At 41.1% G+C, this 18,015-nt stretch overlaps 1 protein-coding gene across 1 annotated transcript in view; it reads right to left on the bottom strand.

Moving 5' to 3' along the window:
* Positions 1-18,015, bottom strand: part of ADGRA3 (adhesion G protein-coupled receptor A3) — a 121,142-nt gene that overhangs the window by 35,965 nt on the left and 67,162 nt on the right. The window contains exons 9-11 of the mRNA XM_072809105.1: positions 15,974-16,175; positions 14,925-15,080; positions 749-910 (exon numbers count right to left, since the gene is read on the bottom strand). Coding sequence (XP_072665206.1) covers positions 749-910; positions 14,925-15,080; positions 15,974-16,175 — 520 coding nt within the window. The remainder of the gene's footprint in view (positions 1-748; positions 911-14,924; positions 15,081-15,973; positions 16,176-18,015) is intronic.

Genomic DNA, 18,015 nt, shown 5'->3' with positions numbered 1-18,015 from the left:
TTATTCAAAGAGGTAATCCTAAATGTAATTGAGCAAAAGGCACCATGAAACACAGTATCATCAAAGAGATCCCACTGATCTTTGGAAAACCAGTAATCTTTAATTGTCTAAAATCATAGGAGGAAATGTAGAATGTTCTATGAACCCACTAAAATAATTAGGTAATGAGAACCATGGACCAGATCGGAGTGTAATAAGGGAATGACACATTATTTATCATATTTACCACATGTTTAGAAAAAGTCAGCAGTACAACAGCTCAATTTAGCACAAATAAAATTTAATACTATTTAACCAAGTGGTTATTAAATCTAAAAACTCCTCATGCCAAGAGCGAGACTGCCTAGAAATGCCAATCGTTCATAAGGGCTGGAGGGCCTCCCAGCAAGCAATCACTCTCCAAACATCCTTCAGAGCCCAGAGCACAGCATTAGCCGGGCTGGATGCTGGGTATGTGACAGTACAGCAAACCTACCAGGTGCTTATTTGGTTTTAGTTTAAGTGGTGATAACCATTCAAATGGCAAATTAAGAAAGTATTTTCCAGTTACTGCAAAGACGGATCACTCAAAAACAAAATGAGCTCTTAAACTGTTAGACAACAGGAAATTCTGTAATGATCAGCAATAATGGAAAATACCCACCCTGTCATGTGGGGGAGGGGCGGGGGGGATGACTCTATCTTTCTTAAGTTCCAGTTGCTTCCAATGAATGTTTTTCTTAGAATTCTAGGACAATGTTTCACTTACTGTTGAATAAACATGAGCTCCATTTGCTAATCGGTATGTAGCGATGCGTTGTAGACACTGAACAATTCTACTGCAGGCCTTTTCTTCCCTCTGTGCCAGCCACAGGACACGCTCATCAGCCAACATGATGTTACTTGCAATGTCAACCATCACATCACCTAGCTAGCAAGTGTGCAGGAGAGTAAAGAAAAGACCTTTAAAACCAATACAGGATGTTTTACATAATAAAAATCACAATGAGACACCAAGATTGGCCCGCAGTCTACACTTTCACATGAAGACCCAATGGATCCTTTTTTTTTTTTTTTTTTTTTAATCAAAATGTTCTCGGATAGGAATAGCACACTTGGTTATGACCATTTGGTAGCATCTGGCTCAAAACACTGTCCTTAAACCACCACCAACTCATTGGTGAAGGACAGCAGGTGGTACAAAAAGGCAATTAAATTAATCAAGGGCAACGGAAAGATAACACATGATTCCCAGAATAAAGAGATCTCCACTATTTAGCTGGGAAAACATTTATAAACACCTCTTTCTGTGTAAATGTTAACTCGGTATTATTATTAAGAAATAACAGGGCCACCTCTTTAGTATCCTGTCATGTCCAAAACCCTAAGTAGGTCCAGCTACCAGGAGTCCTCCACATGTGCTGGGCCACTGGATGGGTCTTAGCCCGTGCGGTCTCCACTATCCAAATGAACGTCTTCCATTCCTCCCAGCTTGATGAATGCCTTAAGATCCAGTACCACAAATAAATGGATCCTATGAGGTGCTCACTTTTCCACCACTTGTTTTGTTTCATTACTGAATTCCGTTTATTAAATCAGTCCCTCACCCACAGATATAAACATCTGTCAAGCAATGCCAGCAAAGTGTCAATTAACTATTGTCGACGCTGACTTGTAAGTCCCATGTCAGAGAAATGCAATGAATAGTCCAGGCTAATGAGACACACTGGTGTCAAGGGGGTTTGGTATCAAGGAGAAATGTTCATGAGAGGGAGATCTATGGCAGAAAGAACTACAGAAACAATCCAGAGGCAAGATCAGAGGATTTACAAGCTGGCTGGTCCTCGGATCAAGAAGCAAGTAGCAAAGGTGTTAAGCCCCGAGTGAGAAAGCTAAGGCCATTTTAGCAGATGTCTTTTGATCATCCCAGAAGATCCCAGATGAGTTTTTCAACCCTGTTCTGTATCCAGTACTCTTCCCAAGATGCATAGTTATGAGGCTGAGGTGGGCCTAGAAACTGTTCAGTCCATCCCACCCATTCGCTTCACAAAGGAGATAAGCCTGTGGAAATGCACCAGACCACAATGCTGGAACGCAATGGGATGAGGCAACTAAATGAGTAAGGGGTAAAGAACAGGACTTCAAATCCGACCGCGCTGGCTGAGCTGAACACTTAACTTCTTGCGCCTTCTGTTATTTGTAAAAGGGGGATACAAATGATCCTGTCTTTTCTGAATGTTGTGAAGATTAAGTTCCTATAATAAACAGTAGGTTACGGAAACCATGCCTGGTTGGCTCTCCTCATTATTTCATTGCTCCGTTTTTCTCTTTTTGAAACATTTCAATCCCAGGATAGACCTTTCTTTGAAGATAGCTCTAGAAGAAGTGTTAAGAGGTGTGGTGCATTTATATCCAAAAATATGTAAGAACTCATAAATGTCAATGGCCAAAAAAAAAAAAAAAAAACAAAAACCCCAATCTGATTAAAGTCAGGAAGAGGATCTGAATAGACATTTTTCTACGGGAGATGTACAGATGACCAACAGGTATGTGAAAAGCTGTCCAATATCGCTAGTCTTCAGGGAAATGCTAATCAAAACCACAGTGAGATGTCACCTCACACCTGTGAAAATGGCTATCAAGAAGGTAAGAGGTAACAAGAGCTCAGGAAGATGTACAGAGGGGAGCCCTGTGCACTACTGGTAGGAATGCAATTTGGTGGAACCACTTACTTATGGAAAACAGTATGGAGGTTTTTCAAAAGAATAAAAATAGAACTAACATAGGATCCAACAATTCCACTGCTGAGTATGTAGCCAAAGGAAATGAAAACACTAATTTGAAAAGAGATACGCACCTCATGTTCATACCAGCATTATTTATGATGGCCAAGATATGGAAACAACCTATGTGTCTATCAATAGACCAATGGATAAAGACATGATATGTGTGCACACATGCACCTGCACACACACGCGCACCCACAGACCGGAATATTACATAGCCATAAAAAAGGACATCTTGCTATTTATGACAACATGGGTGGAACCTAACTGGAGGTATTATGCTAAGTGAAGTAAGTCAGAGGAACACAAATACCGTAGGATCTCACTTACCTGTGGAATCTTGAAAAAAGCAACAAAAAACCACCAAGAGAACAGATGGGTGGTTCCCAGAGGTGGGGGTGAGGAGTGGGCCCAATAGGTGAAGGGAATCCAAAGGTACAAACTTGCCATTATAAGTAAGTCATGTGGACGTACTGTACAGCATGGTGACTGTAGTTAATAATACTGTATTGCATATTTGGAAGTTGCTAAGAGAGTAGATCTGTCTCATGATGAGAAAAAAAAATTGTTACTGTACGGGGATGAATATTAACTAGACTTATTTTGGTGACCATTTCATAATACACACAGATACTGGATCATTATGTGGCACACCTAAAACTAATATACTGTTATATGTCAATTAAACCTCAATAAAAAATAAAAAAAATAAATTAAATTTAAAATGAGGGGTGCCTTTTTAAATAGAGTCTATTCATATATAAATAGGACTGAAGCATCCAGCAAAATTGCCTTTCTTTATTCTCTGAGGTGCTGCTACCTCATTCAATTAAAAATAGCTTACTGACTTCTTAATGCCCCTAACATAATATATCACAGTTCTTTCCTTATTTTATTTCCAATGTAAACATCTCGAGGGCAGAGATGACACAATGTCTTACTTATATCTATACCCTATTCATCAGTCAAACTCCTGGTATAGAAGCCAATAACTGCACAGTTCCATTTACTCACGGACCAAATATTTATTGAGGACCAAGGTGAGCCAGACACTGTCCAGAGCAATGGAGATACAGCAGTAAGAGAAATATACAAGATCTATTTGGGGGCTTAGAATCTTTGAGGAAAATACAAAACAAGCAAGTACGCATATTTCTTATAAGTGACTGGATTGTGATAACTGCAGTGAAGAAATCTACCAGAGGGATACATGATGAAGAGTAATGGGATTTAATCCAAACACCCTATTTTAATAGACTCAGACAGGCTCAAAGGGCATTTCCCCCAAACCCAAGACACTAACAAGATCAACTGAGAATTAGAAAGGTCTGTAATCAACCTCAATGCAATCCAGAGCCTATTGGCTTTATACAATTCATGGACTATTAGCATCTTATCATATATATTCTACATATTCCTATTAACAAACAGGTATGAAGGTGAGTTGCATTCTAACAGAAGTCCTTTGGGGTGCCGGGTGGCTTAGTCAGTTAAGTACCTGCCTTCGGCTCAGGTCATGGTCCCAAGGTCCTGGGATGGGGCCCGGCATCAGGCTCCCTGCTCAGCAGAGAGTCTGCTTCTCCCTCTCCCTCTACTCCTTCTCCCATGCTCGTGCTCTATCTCAAATAAATGAATAAAATTTAAAAGAAGCAGCAGCAGCAGCAGCAGCAGCCCTTATTTCTGGAGTTATAAAGGACAGTGACTCCCAATATGCCAATTGCCAAATATGTCAATCAGCCATTTATACAGCAATTGGAATAATACCTGCCAACTTGTAACAGGAATTCAGAGTAGCTGAAGAACTTGGCTAAGTATCCACTATTCTTACCAATTGCTATTGCAAATGTTTACAATAAAATAAACAGGTTTAGAAGACATGCTGTGGTAAAATATGCTCTACGGCTACCAAAGACACTCCCATTGGCTCCAAACACCCAAAAGACAATATATGGGAAAATCTGGACCCCTGAGAACTACAGAAATAAATAGATAAGGATTTACAAATTAGCACATTACAACGCCGCTTGTCTCATACTTTAAAGTTTTAAATGTATGGACTTTATCCACCATGAGACCCGACAGATGCATCATTTCTACTGAAAAACTGTAATTATTACATGAGCAAAGAGCTACTGCTATGGCCCACTAGGTAATGCCAGTAATGGACTTTAACAATGGACTTTTACATTTTTTTAAAATAATTGTAAAGAAAAGTTATCTCTAAGAAGCTATATAGCTAGCAAGAGTGATTGCTTTAGCTGTGAACAAGCCATCTTTCTCATTATTTCATTCCAAATGGCTAAGAACTTAGGAAAGGGATTTGTTGCCAAAATATTCCCTAGAGCAGGTAATCGTAAAATGTTGTATATTTCTGTAGCTTGGTTACGGAAGCAGCTCTGAATCTGTCACAGTGGCAAAAAAGGACACAGAAAGGAGAACAGTGAATGAAAAATTACATTGGATTAAAGGAGTATTCCTAGATTCTGACACACAAAGAGAGTTTGGCAACTGCAAGGAGCATTAGAAAGCATTGTATTTCTCCTTGACCTCATTTCCTGAAGGCCACTCCAGCCACAAAAGGGTCAGAAGGAATCATGCACCTGCTCTTCCACCTGTCACACTAAATGGTTGAGGCTCAAATAAAAACATGTGCGAATGCACTTTTACCAAACATAAAAGGGTAAAGCAATGAAAATGCCACATGAATAACAAAGGAAGTATTAACTGTCATTTCTTGTAGGAATATTTCGTGTCCTCGATATATATGTTTGGAATCCTGATCAAAATGAGATCCATATCATCTGTAGATTTCATGAATTTCTGGTATGTTAGCATATGAAACACACAAGATAATAAACTAAACTTGTATTTAATTTTAATGTAGTAGTAGAGCCCTAAAGACAGAATATTCATGTGCCGGGACGCCTGGGCGGCTCAGTGGTTGAGTGTCTGCCTTCAGCCCAGGGCCTGACCCTGGAGACCCGGGATCAAGTCCCACGTCGGGCTCCCTGCATGGAGCCTGCTTCTCTCTCTGCCTCTCTCTCTCTCTCCCTCTCTCTCTGTGTGTGTCTCTCATGAATAAATAAATAAAATCTTAAAAAAAAAGAATATTCATATGCCTTAGAGTTAAATACTCACAGCTTCCACTGTGTCACCTGCAAGTTAAATATCCACAAGTCAGTTACTGAGCATCTCCAAAACTCAATTTGCTTCTTCGTTTATAAATGAGACCAAGAACCCTAAGAGAAGTGCTCAGGAGGTTTCAATCCAAAGTAAATTAGGAAAACAAAACTAGGGTACCTGGGTGGCTTGGTCGGTTAAAGCTAGCATGCCTTCAGCTCAGGTCATGATCCCGGGGTCCTGGGATCGAGTCCCACATCCGGCTCCCTGCTCAGTGGAGAGTCTGCTTCTCCTTCTCCCTCTGCTTCTCCCCTTACTCATGCTCTCTCTCAAATAAATAAATTTTTAAAAATATTAAAAAAAAAATAAACTCATGAAGCAATTCATGCCATTTTTGAGAAAAGCCAAGGGATCTAGGCCTCATCCAATTTGCATTTTCCAGCACAAAGCAGCAGAGGGTACCCTCCCCCAGTAAATCTAATAACCAGAAAAGTAAGAATTACAGACTCATGTGTGGGACGGGGCATCAGCTGGGCTGCTGTCTGGGGACAGCCAAGGTGTTGCGGGGTTGTACAGGAATGGCATGCTGTCCTAACCTGACTAGATACAAGTGGTAATAGGTAATAATAAGAGCAGCAGCTGGTATTATCATTGAGTTCAGGTAGTCCTCGTGATTTTCTCCTAGTTACAAATCCCAGGTAATAGTGAGACTGTACTTATCACAAAGCATGGTGCTGCCCTGCTTACTTTTAATGAAGGCATTGCCCCACCGTGAAGCCAAGTTGTAAAAGCATCTTTATGTCCATCTCTACCAGCTCCAGTGTCCCGAGTGCCTCGGGATCCCACTGTGGGCTTCTCAGCTCGCTTAGTTAAGCAGTCAATATTCAGTGAGAGGCTCACCGTGATAATCACTGGGGCCTATGGAAAAGATTAAAGATCTGATTTTATTAGTCTAGGAGCAAACAAGGTAATGAGGAGGAGGAGGAGGACGAGGACAACCATGGGGGATCCAGGGCAACAGGTGAGCGGTGGGGGTGGAGGGGTTGAGAATAATATTGCATGGCATAAATGTCACATTTATTGCCCATTTCCTCACAAAAAGGATTTAAGGTAGTTTAGCAAAGTAAAAAAGGATTATTCTTTTTAATTAAGAAAACAAATAGTGAGTGGGGAATACAGACTTACAAGAAAAAAAGAGACAGAGGTAAAAATATGCATCAGTGCAGAGCTTCTAGAACCCAAGAAAAATTGGGTGTTTCTAGTCAAAGTGATGAGGACAACACCACAATTATCAACAGAAAGGAGAACATTTCAGGGCGCCTGGGTGGCTCAGTCGGTTAAGTGTCCGACTCCTGGTTTTGGCTCAGGTCATGATCTCAGAGCTGTGAGATCAAGCCCCGCGTTGGGCTCTGTGCTCAGTGGGGAAGCTGCTTGAAAAGGAGGGGAAGGAACATTTCTTCCTTTTATGACAAATTCTCTGAACACATAAGGAAGAGTACTCAAGAGAAGCAGAATTCGGGGGGTGGGGGTAGCACCCTGAGCCTTACCTTCCCAAGGAATGGGAGAGCTTAAGGGAACTCCAATTCTCCCGAGCGAAGCAGATTTTGCTTTTTCGGATTAAAGACACATGTGCATCTCCCTTCTGGGGAGGATGGAGAACGAGGTACTCGGGATGATTCTCCAGCTAAACGTGGAAAATGCTGAGCCAAAACAAGTGAGAGGAAAAATTGCACCACTGACAAGTCAGAACATAAAGACTGTTCAGAGGCCAAGAGCAGAACAACAGCAGGAATCCAAGGAGCCCTGAGGTTGACCTCTGACGGCCATGGCCCGTCCTCTGCCATCCAGGCCTCGGCCCAGGCCCCACATCGCAGGCCTCCTAGGAGATCACTGCATGGAGCGGACACCAAAAAGGGGACACCTCCAGGGTCAGGGCGAACCAGCAAGCAGACGTCAAAGTGGTCTTGACCTTGGCACAAGGTAGGAGGTGAGAACTCTCTTCCCTGACAATCTATAAACACAGTTAGTTGATCTTCACACAGGACTAAGGTCAGACATGACATTATTTCTCAGGTCTGAAAAGCCTCAAGCTGAGAACTAATTTCAAAGCGAACCCCTTATCTTGGTATTGCCAAGTGCCTAGGCACTTGAGAGAAGCAAACAAATATCACACTTAATAAGGATACATTTAACTATGCCTACATTAAGACTCCTTATCATCAACACTAATCAACACTGCTCTGGAGAGGTTCTCACTAATGCATAACCAGAAAAAAGGAAAAAAAAAAAAAAAAAGGAGGATACAATTTAAATAGGAACAGAGAAACCAAGTGTTATTCACTGGTGACATCTGTCTGGAAAATCCCATATAACCAACTGCAAAATTATGTGAATTCCTTAAGGTAATAAGACATAAGGTGCATATTTTTAAAAACCATAACTGGGCAGCCCGGGTGGCTCAGCGGTTTAGCGCCGTCTTCAGCCCAGGGCCTGATCCTGGAGACCTGGGATCGAGTCCCATGTCGGGCTCCTTGCATGGAGCCTGCATCTCCCTCTGCCTGTGTCTCTGCCTTCTCTGTGTCTCTCATGAATGGATAAATAAAATCCTTAAAAATAAAAAAATAAAAAAAAAAACGTAACCAAGGGAAAAGGAACAAGGACTAGATACCTGATGATATTAAGGACTCAGAGCCCATTCGGGTGACATTATAACAATATCACGGTTCTGTTTTTAAAATTCCTGGCATTTCAGAAAAATTATGGATGAAATAGGACATCTAGAATTTGCTATCAAATATTCCTGCACTGGAAAGGAATACGAGAAAGAAAGAAGAAAAAGAGAAAGAAAAACAAAAAACAAAAAGAAAGGAAAAAGGAGAGAAGAGATTAGCGAGAATGATGACAAAGGAAGTGGACAGCTCAAACACCATTTCAAGGCAATTATCATACGGTTTTGCTCATATGCAGAATATAATTCTAGTCCAGAGGGACTGTAAGGGAAGGGAGGGAAACTGAATGGGAAAAAATCAGAGAGGGAGACAAACCATGAGAGACTCTTGAACTCTGGGAAACAAGCTGAGGGTCACTGGAGGGGAGGGGGTAACTGGGTGACGGGCATGAAGGAGAAAAGGGGATGTGAGGAGCCCTGGGTGTTCTATGTGACTGATGAATTATTGGACAGTACATCTGAAACTAATGATGTGCTCACTGTATGCTGGCTAGCTGAATTCAAATTAATTAATTAATTAAAGCTCTTGGGGAAAAAATTTCACATTCCAAGCCTGCTGAAAGCTAAAGAGTAGAGGGTAACATTCCCCCTCCTACCCTTTTGGAACTTTCCAATGCAAACGTTTCTGACGCGTTTTTAGGAAGTTAGGCCCAAAGAATACTTTTTTTAAAAAAAGCACGACAGGGAATAAGAAAATGAAGTTACTGCAGTGGTTCTCAAAGCCCGTGCGAAGACATGCCCCCCAGTATCACTTCACGCAAATTCTCAGACCCCCCGCAGCACGGAGTCAGGGTCTCAGAGGACGGCCCAGCAATCCATTTAGCAGACCTTCCAGGGCTTCTGACACACACACTCCAGTTCCAGGCGCAATGTTCTAGAAGGGGTAACAAAGCCAAGGGCCGGCTCTCCGAGCAGTTTAACAATATAGAAAACTCAGACAAAAATCAAGAAGAAAAACATTAGTGATAATGAAAAAGAAAACACAACTGTTAATACAGAAGTGATTATGTTTTAAGATAAGTACGTGAAGGGGACTCCTGGGTGGCTCAGCTGTTGAGCACCTGCCTTCGGCCCAGGGTGTGATCCTAGAGTCACGGGATCTAGTCCTGCTTCAAGCTCCCTGCAGGGAGCCTGCTTCTCCCTCTGCCTGTGTCTCTGCCTCTCTCTCTCTGTGTCTCTCATGAATAAATAAAGATCTTAAAAAAAAAAAAAAAAAAAAGGATAAGTACATGAAGAACTTTATATTCTGAAAACTCTATGTAAAAATGTTCCAAATGAACAGTCTGGTCAACTAGCAAGAGGGCGCAGGCCTCGCTCACAGATTTAAGGCGAGAGCTCTAGGACGCATAACCAAACCTGATCTTTATATACGTTCCCATCTTTGGAAATGCATAAATACTGCTTTCAAAAGAGAAATTACTATTGTAAATATGGAACGGACACTTAAATTGCCTGACAGACAGCTTTTATCTGGTTTTAAAAGACCCCACCAAGCACACCATTTAGACCTGGCAGTTTGAGAGCTTTCAGCATCCACCCTAAGACCACAGAGCATGAGCCTGTGCTGCCTGGACTCAATCACAGGTTAAAAAGCAATTGCCTCACAATACTGTGCTTATGAATTATTCATAGCAGAGTAACTTTTTGGACATAATGCAAAAAAACAAAAAAAAATCAATTTAATTATTTGTCCAACTAAGCCTTATGCATTTTAGGATACCTTAGAATAATTTCATGGTAATTAACATAAAATGAAGCCCTTAAACCTCATGACTTCTTTTTACTATTCTAATAAATGATGAAAGCTATGGCCTATACTTTAACTTTCCAAAGAATCTGATAGAACGTCTGTCACTGCACCACAGGTAATATTACATTTATACTTCAATTATGCAATCCTGAATATTTTTCCTCTGTTTCTCCTATTTATACTTAATAATTTGCCATCATTTGTTTCCAAAGGTAATTCAAACTTTACCCTCTTATGTCATCAGTGAAAGGGACAGCAATCTCCTCCAAACTCAGTTTTTAGTGAGATAATTAAAGCACTCTGGTGATTTTTTTTTTTTTACCTCCTTCTTAGCTTCCGAGATAAGAATGTTAAACTTCCTAACTTTATAAAAGTATAGCCTAGCTTTCAATGGCTCTGCAGAACAGGTTCACCTGTATTTTCTCACTAGCACACGCAAACTTTCAAATTAAGGAGGAGATAAACATCATCTCCGTTTTAAAAATAAAGGGCCCAGGTTAAAAAGTAACCCATGAAAACCACATCTGCTTCCAGCATACCACCAAAGTACAGACCACCCACTGCACACAGTAGTAAACACCTCTGGGCACCACAGTGCTCTTCACTAGTTGGGAGGCATGCAAAGCTCCTTCACAGCAAAACAGGGCAGCACGAGAATAAACTGGCATTATATGACGACAAAATATTTTTCAATGTCCACGTTCTGGAATGATATTCCAATTACTCCAGTGACTCAAGCCATCCCACGTCCATGAATGACTTCTCCCCCACCCCTGTCCTCTAAGATTCCACTTATTTATTCATGAGAGACATAGAAAGAGGGGCAGAGACACAGGCAGAGGGAGAAGCAGGCTCCCCACGGGGAGCCCGATGCAGGACTCAATCCCAGGACTCCAGGGTCACACCTTGAACCAAAGGCAGATGCTCAACCACTGAGCCACCCAGATGCCCCCACAGGTAGCTAACCTGTGATCATGATGAACAATGGAGAGCATTCCTACCACAAAGCCAGCATCCAGGCAGCTTCTCCCACCACTGGGAACATTTATCACGGGAAGCAGGCTGTGGCCCAGAGAGACCATCAAGTACCAAGAAGACAGTTCTTGAGAAAACTGTGGTCTGAAGTTCAGATAGCAACACTGAAACGTTATCTCATTATCAAGTGGTCCTGTTGTCTCATTTAAACACATGTAACTATTTTCCTTCCTTTACCAACTGCATCGTATCAAATAAAGCACCTAAGGTACCAGGAGCTATAGTGTGGCAGTAACCTAAAATGTGAGGAAGAGAAGGAAAAGTGTAAAGTTGACAAACTCAACTCAAGTTGTTATAAGTTTAAGATATCTCATGTGAGGACAGCCCCAGTGGTGCAGCGGTTTAGCACCGCCTTCAGCCTAAGGTGTGATCCTGGAGACCTGGGATCGAGTCTCACATCAGGATCCCTGCGTGGAGCCTGCTTCTCCCTCTGCCTGTGTCTCTGCCTCTCGCTCTGTCTGTGTCTCTATGAATAAATAAATAAAATCTTAAAAAAAAAAAAAAAGATATCTCATGTGAGCCTCACAGCAACCACACGGAAAAATCCTGCACTACTTACACAAAACAAAACAACTAAGAAGTCAAAACATACAAAAAGACACCAAGAAACAAAAAAGCAGGATAAGAATCATGGAATAATGGATCTACAAAACAACCAGAACACAATGAGCCAAGTGACAAAAATAAGTCCTTACCTATAATAATTACTTTAAATGTAAGAAAATTAAAAGATACAGACTGGGTCAAAAGATTAAAAAAAACAAAAACATTAACAAAAAAACAAAACAAAAGAAGAAACAAGATCCAACAATATGCTGCACAGAGACTTACTTTAGCCTTAAAGACACACCTAACGTGGAGAGTGAAGGAATGGAGGAAGACATTTCAAGCAAATGGTACCAAAACCAAACCAAAACAAAGAAAGTAGCTATATTTGTATTGGACAAAATAGACTTTAAAAGTAGTAAAGAGAAACAGAGACCATTATAAATGATAAAGAGGTCAATATAACAAGAAGATACAACAACTGTAAATCCTCCTTACCCAACACTGGACCACCTAAATATACAAAGCAAAAACAGAACTAAAAGGAGAGACAGACAGGAAAACACTAGCCGTTGCCATCTTTGACACCCCACTCTCAACAATGGATGGATCATCCAGACAGAGAATCCGAAAGGAAACAGCGGATCTGTTTCCACCACAGACCCAGCGGGCCCAACAGATGTACACGGAGCAGTCTACCCAACAACAGCAGAACACACGTTCTTCTCAAGTACACACAGAACATTTTCTAGAAGGGACCATATGTTAGGCCATAAAACAAGTCTTAACAAATTCAAGAAGACTGAGATCATCTTTTCTGTCCACAAGAGCACGGAACAAGAAATCAGTAGCAAGAGGGAAACTGGAAAATTCACTCACGGACGCATGGAAATTAAACAACATTCATTTGCCAATGGATGAAAGAAGAAATTAAAGGAAATTATAAAGGGTTCCTGAGGGGTGCCTGGCTGGCTCAGTCGGTAGAGCACGTGACTTCTAACCTCTGGGTTGTAAATTCAAGCCCCGTATTTAGTGTAGGGGTCACTTTAAAAATAAATAAATGAATAAATAAATAAATGAATAAATAAATAAATGAATAAATAAATAAATGAATGGCTCTGGGCACAAACAAAAACAGAAGCAACATATCAAAAGTTGGGAGATGCAGCAAAAGCAGCTCTAAAAGCAAAGTTCACAGCAATAACCACCTATATTAAGGAACAAGAAAGAGTGCACATAACCTAATTCTAGGCGTTAAGGATCTAGAAAGAGAAGAGCAAAGTAAGCTCAAAGGTAGCAGAAGATAATATTTGACAGGGGAGCCAAGAATACTCAGTGGAGAAAAGACAGAGCAAATCGGATAAGGGATTAATATGCAAAATACATAAAGAACTTATAAAATTCAATAGCAAATGACAATAACAAAATTCAGAAATAGGCAAAGGATCTGTCTGCAAAGAACATATACGAAGGCCCAACAGATACATGAAAAGGGTCTTCAACACCAATCATCAGGGAAACGCAAATCAAAAGCACAAGGAGATACCACCCCACACTTGGTAGAAGGGCCACCACCAAAAAGACAAGAAAATGCTGTTAAAAATATGGAGAAAGGGGAACCTTTGTGCACTTGGTAGGAACGTCAATTTATACAGTCACTACATAAAACAGTATGGAGGACCCTCCAAAAAATTAAAAATAGAACTACCACAGGATCCTGAAATTCCACTTCTGGAAATACATCCAAAGGAAATAAAAACCCTAACTTGAAAACACATCTGCACCCCCACATGCAGGGCAGTATTATTTATAATAACCAAGACACGGACACAACCTAAGTATCCATTGACAGATGAAAGGATAAAGAAGCCGTGATACACACACACACACACACACACACACACAGGGATATTATTCAGCCATAAAAAAAAGTGAGGAAATCCTATCACTTGTTACAACATGGGGAACCCTGAAGGCATTATGCTGAGTGAATTAACAGAGAAAGACAAATACTGGGGCTCCTGGGCGGCCCAGTGGTTGAGCACCTGCCTTCAGCTCAGGCCATGACCCTGGGGTCCCAGGATCGAGTCCCACATCGGGCTCCCTGCAGGGAGCCCGCTTCTCCCTCTGCCTGTGTCTCTGCCGCTCTCTGTGTTTCTCATACCTAAATCAATAAAATCTTTAAAAAGAAAGACAGACAGACAAATACTATCTGATCTCACTTACATGTGGGCAAAAAGAAACCTCACAAGGAAGAACGAACTTGCGGTTACCATAGGCAGAGAGTGAGGAAAGGGGGAGGAGGAGGAAGGTGGTCAGAAGGTACAAATTTCCAGTCATAAGGTAAGAACGAGGGAAGGACCGCACAAACGGTGATCCAGCTAACACTGTCGCATGGTATATAGGAAAGTCGTTACAGCAAATCCTGACAGCCCCCATCACACAAAGAAGTTTGCTTTCCTCCCCCCCTTTTTTTCTTTTTATTGTATCTTTATGGGAAGACGGATGTTAGCCTAACTTACTGTGATGATCATTTCACAGTTATTTGTAAATCAAATCATCATGCTCTATACCTTAAACTTACACAGTGATGAATGTCAATTATTTCTCAATAAAACTGGAAAGAGAGAGAGAGAGAAGGAACACGTGGCTGTGAGGAGAAGAACAATCTCAGAATGCCTGAGAGAAGTAGCTGTCGCCAACCCACAAGGTGGACGGAAGACCTTGCTCTCTCATGGGCTGGCTCTGCTCTATCACGGTACCTTAATTTCCAAGAACTAATTGCTCCCCTCTATTCCTTCCAACAACAGATGATTATAATGAATGAAGCATAAATTTCTCAAAAACAATCTTGGAAATTAAAAAGTGCACCTAATTAAAATATAGGAAACATAAAGAGGCTTTAAATATAGGGACTGAACTATACCACATGACCATATGTTGATATGCTATAAGCTCCAAATGTGAACCAGAGAAATACCTCTTTGGACTTTTCTTCTTTGGTAAATCTTCCGAATTTTTCTATCATTTCAGCCACAAATATAACATCCATCTTGTCAGAAAAATTGGCGGCTTCCACAGTATAAGCCAGTAACTGTCGGGCTGTGGCCACAGCATTAGTAAGATTGAGAGGCATCTAGATTAAAAAGGCAAAAATGATCAACGAATTTTGACATTTTATCTTTCCATTTCAAAACACGGCAATGAATTCAAACTCTATCATTTATCACAGGATCTTCTAAAAATGCTTTTTCAAACCTGAGAAAACTGGAATTATAATGGCAACTAATCCTGAATTTTTTTTTTTTAACTTTGAAACGTAGTCATACATCAAAACACATCTAGTGAACACACTGCACCATGTCTCCATCTCTCCTTATCCAAATTCTGCACATACTCCATTCCAATTGCTAAGTAAAGTCTTTCCTGAGTATTCCAACTGGGAGGAATCAATAACCCCCCTGGAGCCCCTACGCACGGGAGTAGGAAGCATTTATCTGTACTGCCACACGCTGCCAGTGATGTCTTACATTTGCTTATTTATTGACTTAACACAACTCGGCACCAACCATTACGCAAAGGGTGTAACAGGTACCGAGGAGCGCCAGAAAATGTGTAACATGGAAATCGTCTCCCAGCTGCTTATAATCCGGCCAGGTTGAAAAAGGATGCATCGGAGCAAAGACAAGAAAGGCCGTATGAGTAGTACACGTATGACAAGGGATCGCTTGTGACAAAGAGATTATAAAAGAAGCCCAAGAGGTGGCTTCCCAGATGGATTTGAAGGATGGCTGGGATTTGGTCCAGTGGATACAGATGATAAAGATATTCAAACAAAGGCAGTGACTGGAAAGGAAGACTGACAGCACAGGGAGCCTGGAATACGGGAGGAGTTGACAGGCCTGATCCTGAAGACAGATCCACTGAATGGAAACACACAAAATCCTTATGCTTTACTAGTATTTAAAACACACACACAAATACCTGGTATTTCAGCTAAATCAGCAAATGGGAAGACTTAGTACTTACCTGATTAAACATATAAAGCACCCTGGTGACATCGTTCGCATACTGGCAGCGAGAATAATCATCATCTGCCCAGAAGCCACCTCGATCGCATCTGCGCCAAGCCTTCCTCTCATCCTGTGGGTTTCCGGGATAGATCCCGCTGCCATGGGTGTTCCGGGTACACTGAAGATACGCGGTAATGCCTGCTAACGTTCTGGGCCATCTAGGCAGATGAAGACACAAGGGTATGAGAAAACCTACGCGGACGCAAATTACAGCGGAGGTGTAAATCAAGGACTAGAACAGGTCATGTATGATCAGAGAGAGATCAAGAAGAAACAAATTTGGGCAGCCTGGATGACTCCGTGGTTTAGCACCGTCTTCAGCCCAGGGTGTGATCCTGGAGACACAGGATCGAGTCCCACATCGGGCTCCCTGCATGGAGCCTGCTTCTCCCTCTGCCTGTGTCTCTGCCTCTCTCTCTCTCTCTCTCTCTCTGTGTCTCTCATGAATAAATAAATAAAATCTTTAAAAAAAAAGAAGAAAGAAATTCCTTTCAGAATAAAGACAAAAAAAAATGAAAAGGTTAGCATGGACTAAACTGCTTTAAACCATCAGCCACATCTATTTTAATACCAGAGGATATTTTTCTTAAAATGTTCTAAATATTGCTATAAACACACAGGAAAACTTATATCCAGTAAAAAAAAAAAAAAAAAAAAATTTAAAAAAGAAAACCGGTTCAAAAGATGGCACAGAAGCGGAGTTAGCAGAAGCGTGGACAAGAGTCACACAGCAGGTGCAGGATTGCTTCGCTTAGCCGCTGGCCGTTCAGTGGCACCTAGGAATTTGGGACTTGGGGGTATTCCTATGAACAGTTAACTGGTGAGGGCTGTTGGTCATGCCTAGACTGTTTGGACAAGCAGTACAATTGATGCTGGAACCTGCTTTCTTCCCAGGAGTCTGAAACTTTGGTACATGCTAGATGGGGGAGGGGGCGCCTACATGACCAGCAATAAGAACTTTGGGTGCTGAGTCTCCAACGGGCTTCCCTGGGCAGCAGCATGTATGGAGGTTGCTGCCCTTTCACGGCTGGAGGAGTAAGAAGAGGCCTGCGTGGATCTCTCCAGAACGCACCTATGTCTTTCCCCTTGTTATCCAGCTACGTATCTTCCTAAAGCTCTGTACTAGATCTCAGCTGTGACTACAACTACATGCTGGGTCCTGTGAGTCCTCCTCGCAAACTTTTGCACTGGGGGGCGGTCTAGCAGACCTCCAACACACTATACAACTGAAATTATCCGGGAGAAAGTACTGCCTCTGCAAGTGACCACACAAACCTGTGGGCACAGATTGTCACTAACAGTGGGGAGAAATCTTCGCCATTTGAGCTCCATTTCTCCAAAATTGGGAATGAAATGAATAGATTTCATAAAAGTTACAGTTGACCTATAACACAGGAACTGATAAATTATAATAGCAGTCATACCAAAATATAATTGATTACCAAAATCTGCATAAACAGATTAAACAACACTAAAATCTTATTAATGCAGTGAAAGTGGAACTGCATAATATACTAAGGAGTGTCAAAAGCTAATTCATTAATCAGTCAAATAATCAGATTCTTCTTCTATTTTTAAAAATGTAAAATACTCAAATCATGAGCAAAAATAGAAAATCCACCATAAATATAAAACATTATGACTACTTAATAAAAGATGCAGAATATAACGAAATTCATAAGTGCTATCTATTCTGTTTTAAAGTATACAGAATAAATATTATCTATTAACAGTTAATCTACATAAAGGACTTAAGCTTTATTGGCAACAATAAATGCTAATTTCCATATACTCGGGTCAGGGAGATTTTTTTTTTTTAAAGGACGAAAGATATATTTTTTTAAAAAAAAGCAATGAAGAACTAGCTGAGCTGAAGATGTTGCTATTGCTTCTTCACCTTGGATTTAAAAGATTAAAACCAAAGGGTTTTCTTACCCTTAAAACTTGGGCAGTTAGGAGAACCAAAGTCAGGCAGTACTAACTGGGTACTCAACAAAC

Source organism: Canis lupus, chromosome 2 (assembly GCF_048164855.1).
Source record: "Canis lupus baileyi chromosome 2, mCanLup2.hap1, whole genome shotgun sequence".
NCBI classification, from domain to species: domain Eukaryota; kingdom Metazoa; phylum Chordata; class Mammalia; order Carnivora; family Canidae; genus Canis; species Canis lupus.
Note: the sequence above shows the minus strand (reverse complement) of the source record. Positions and strands in the feature narration are given on the sequence as shown.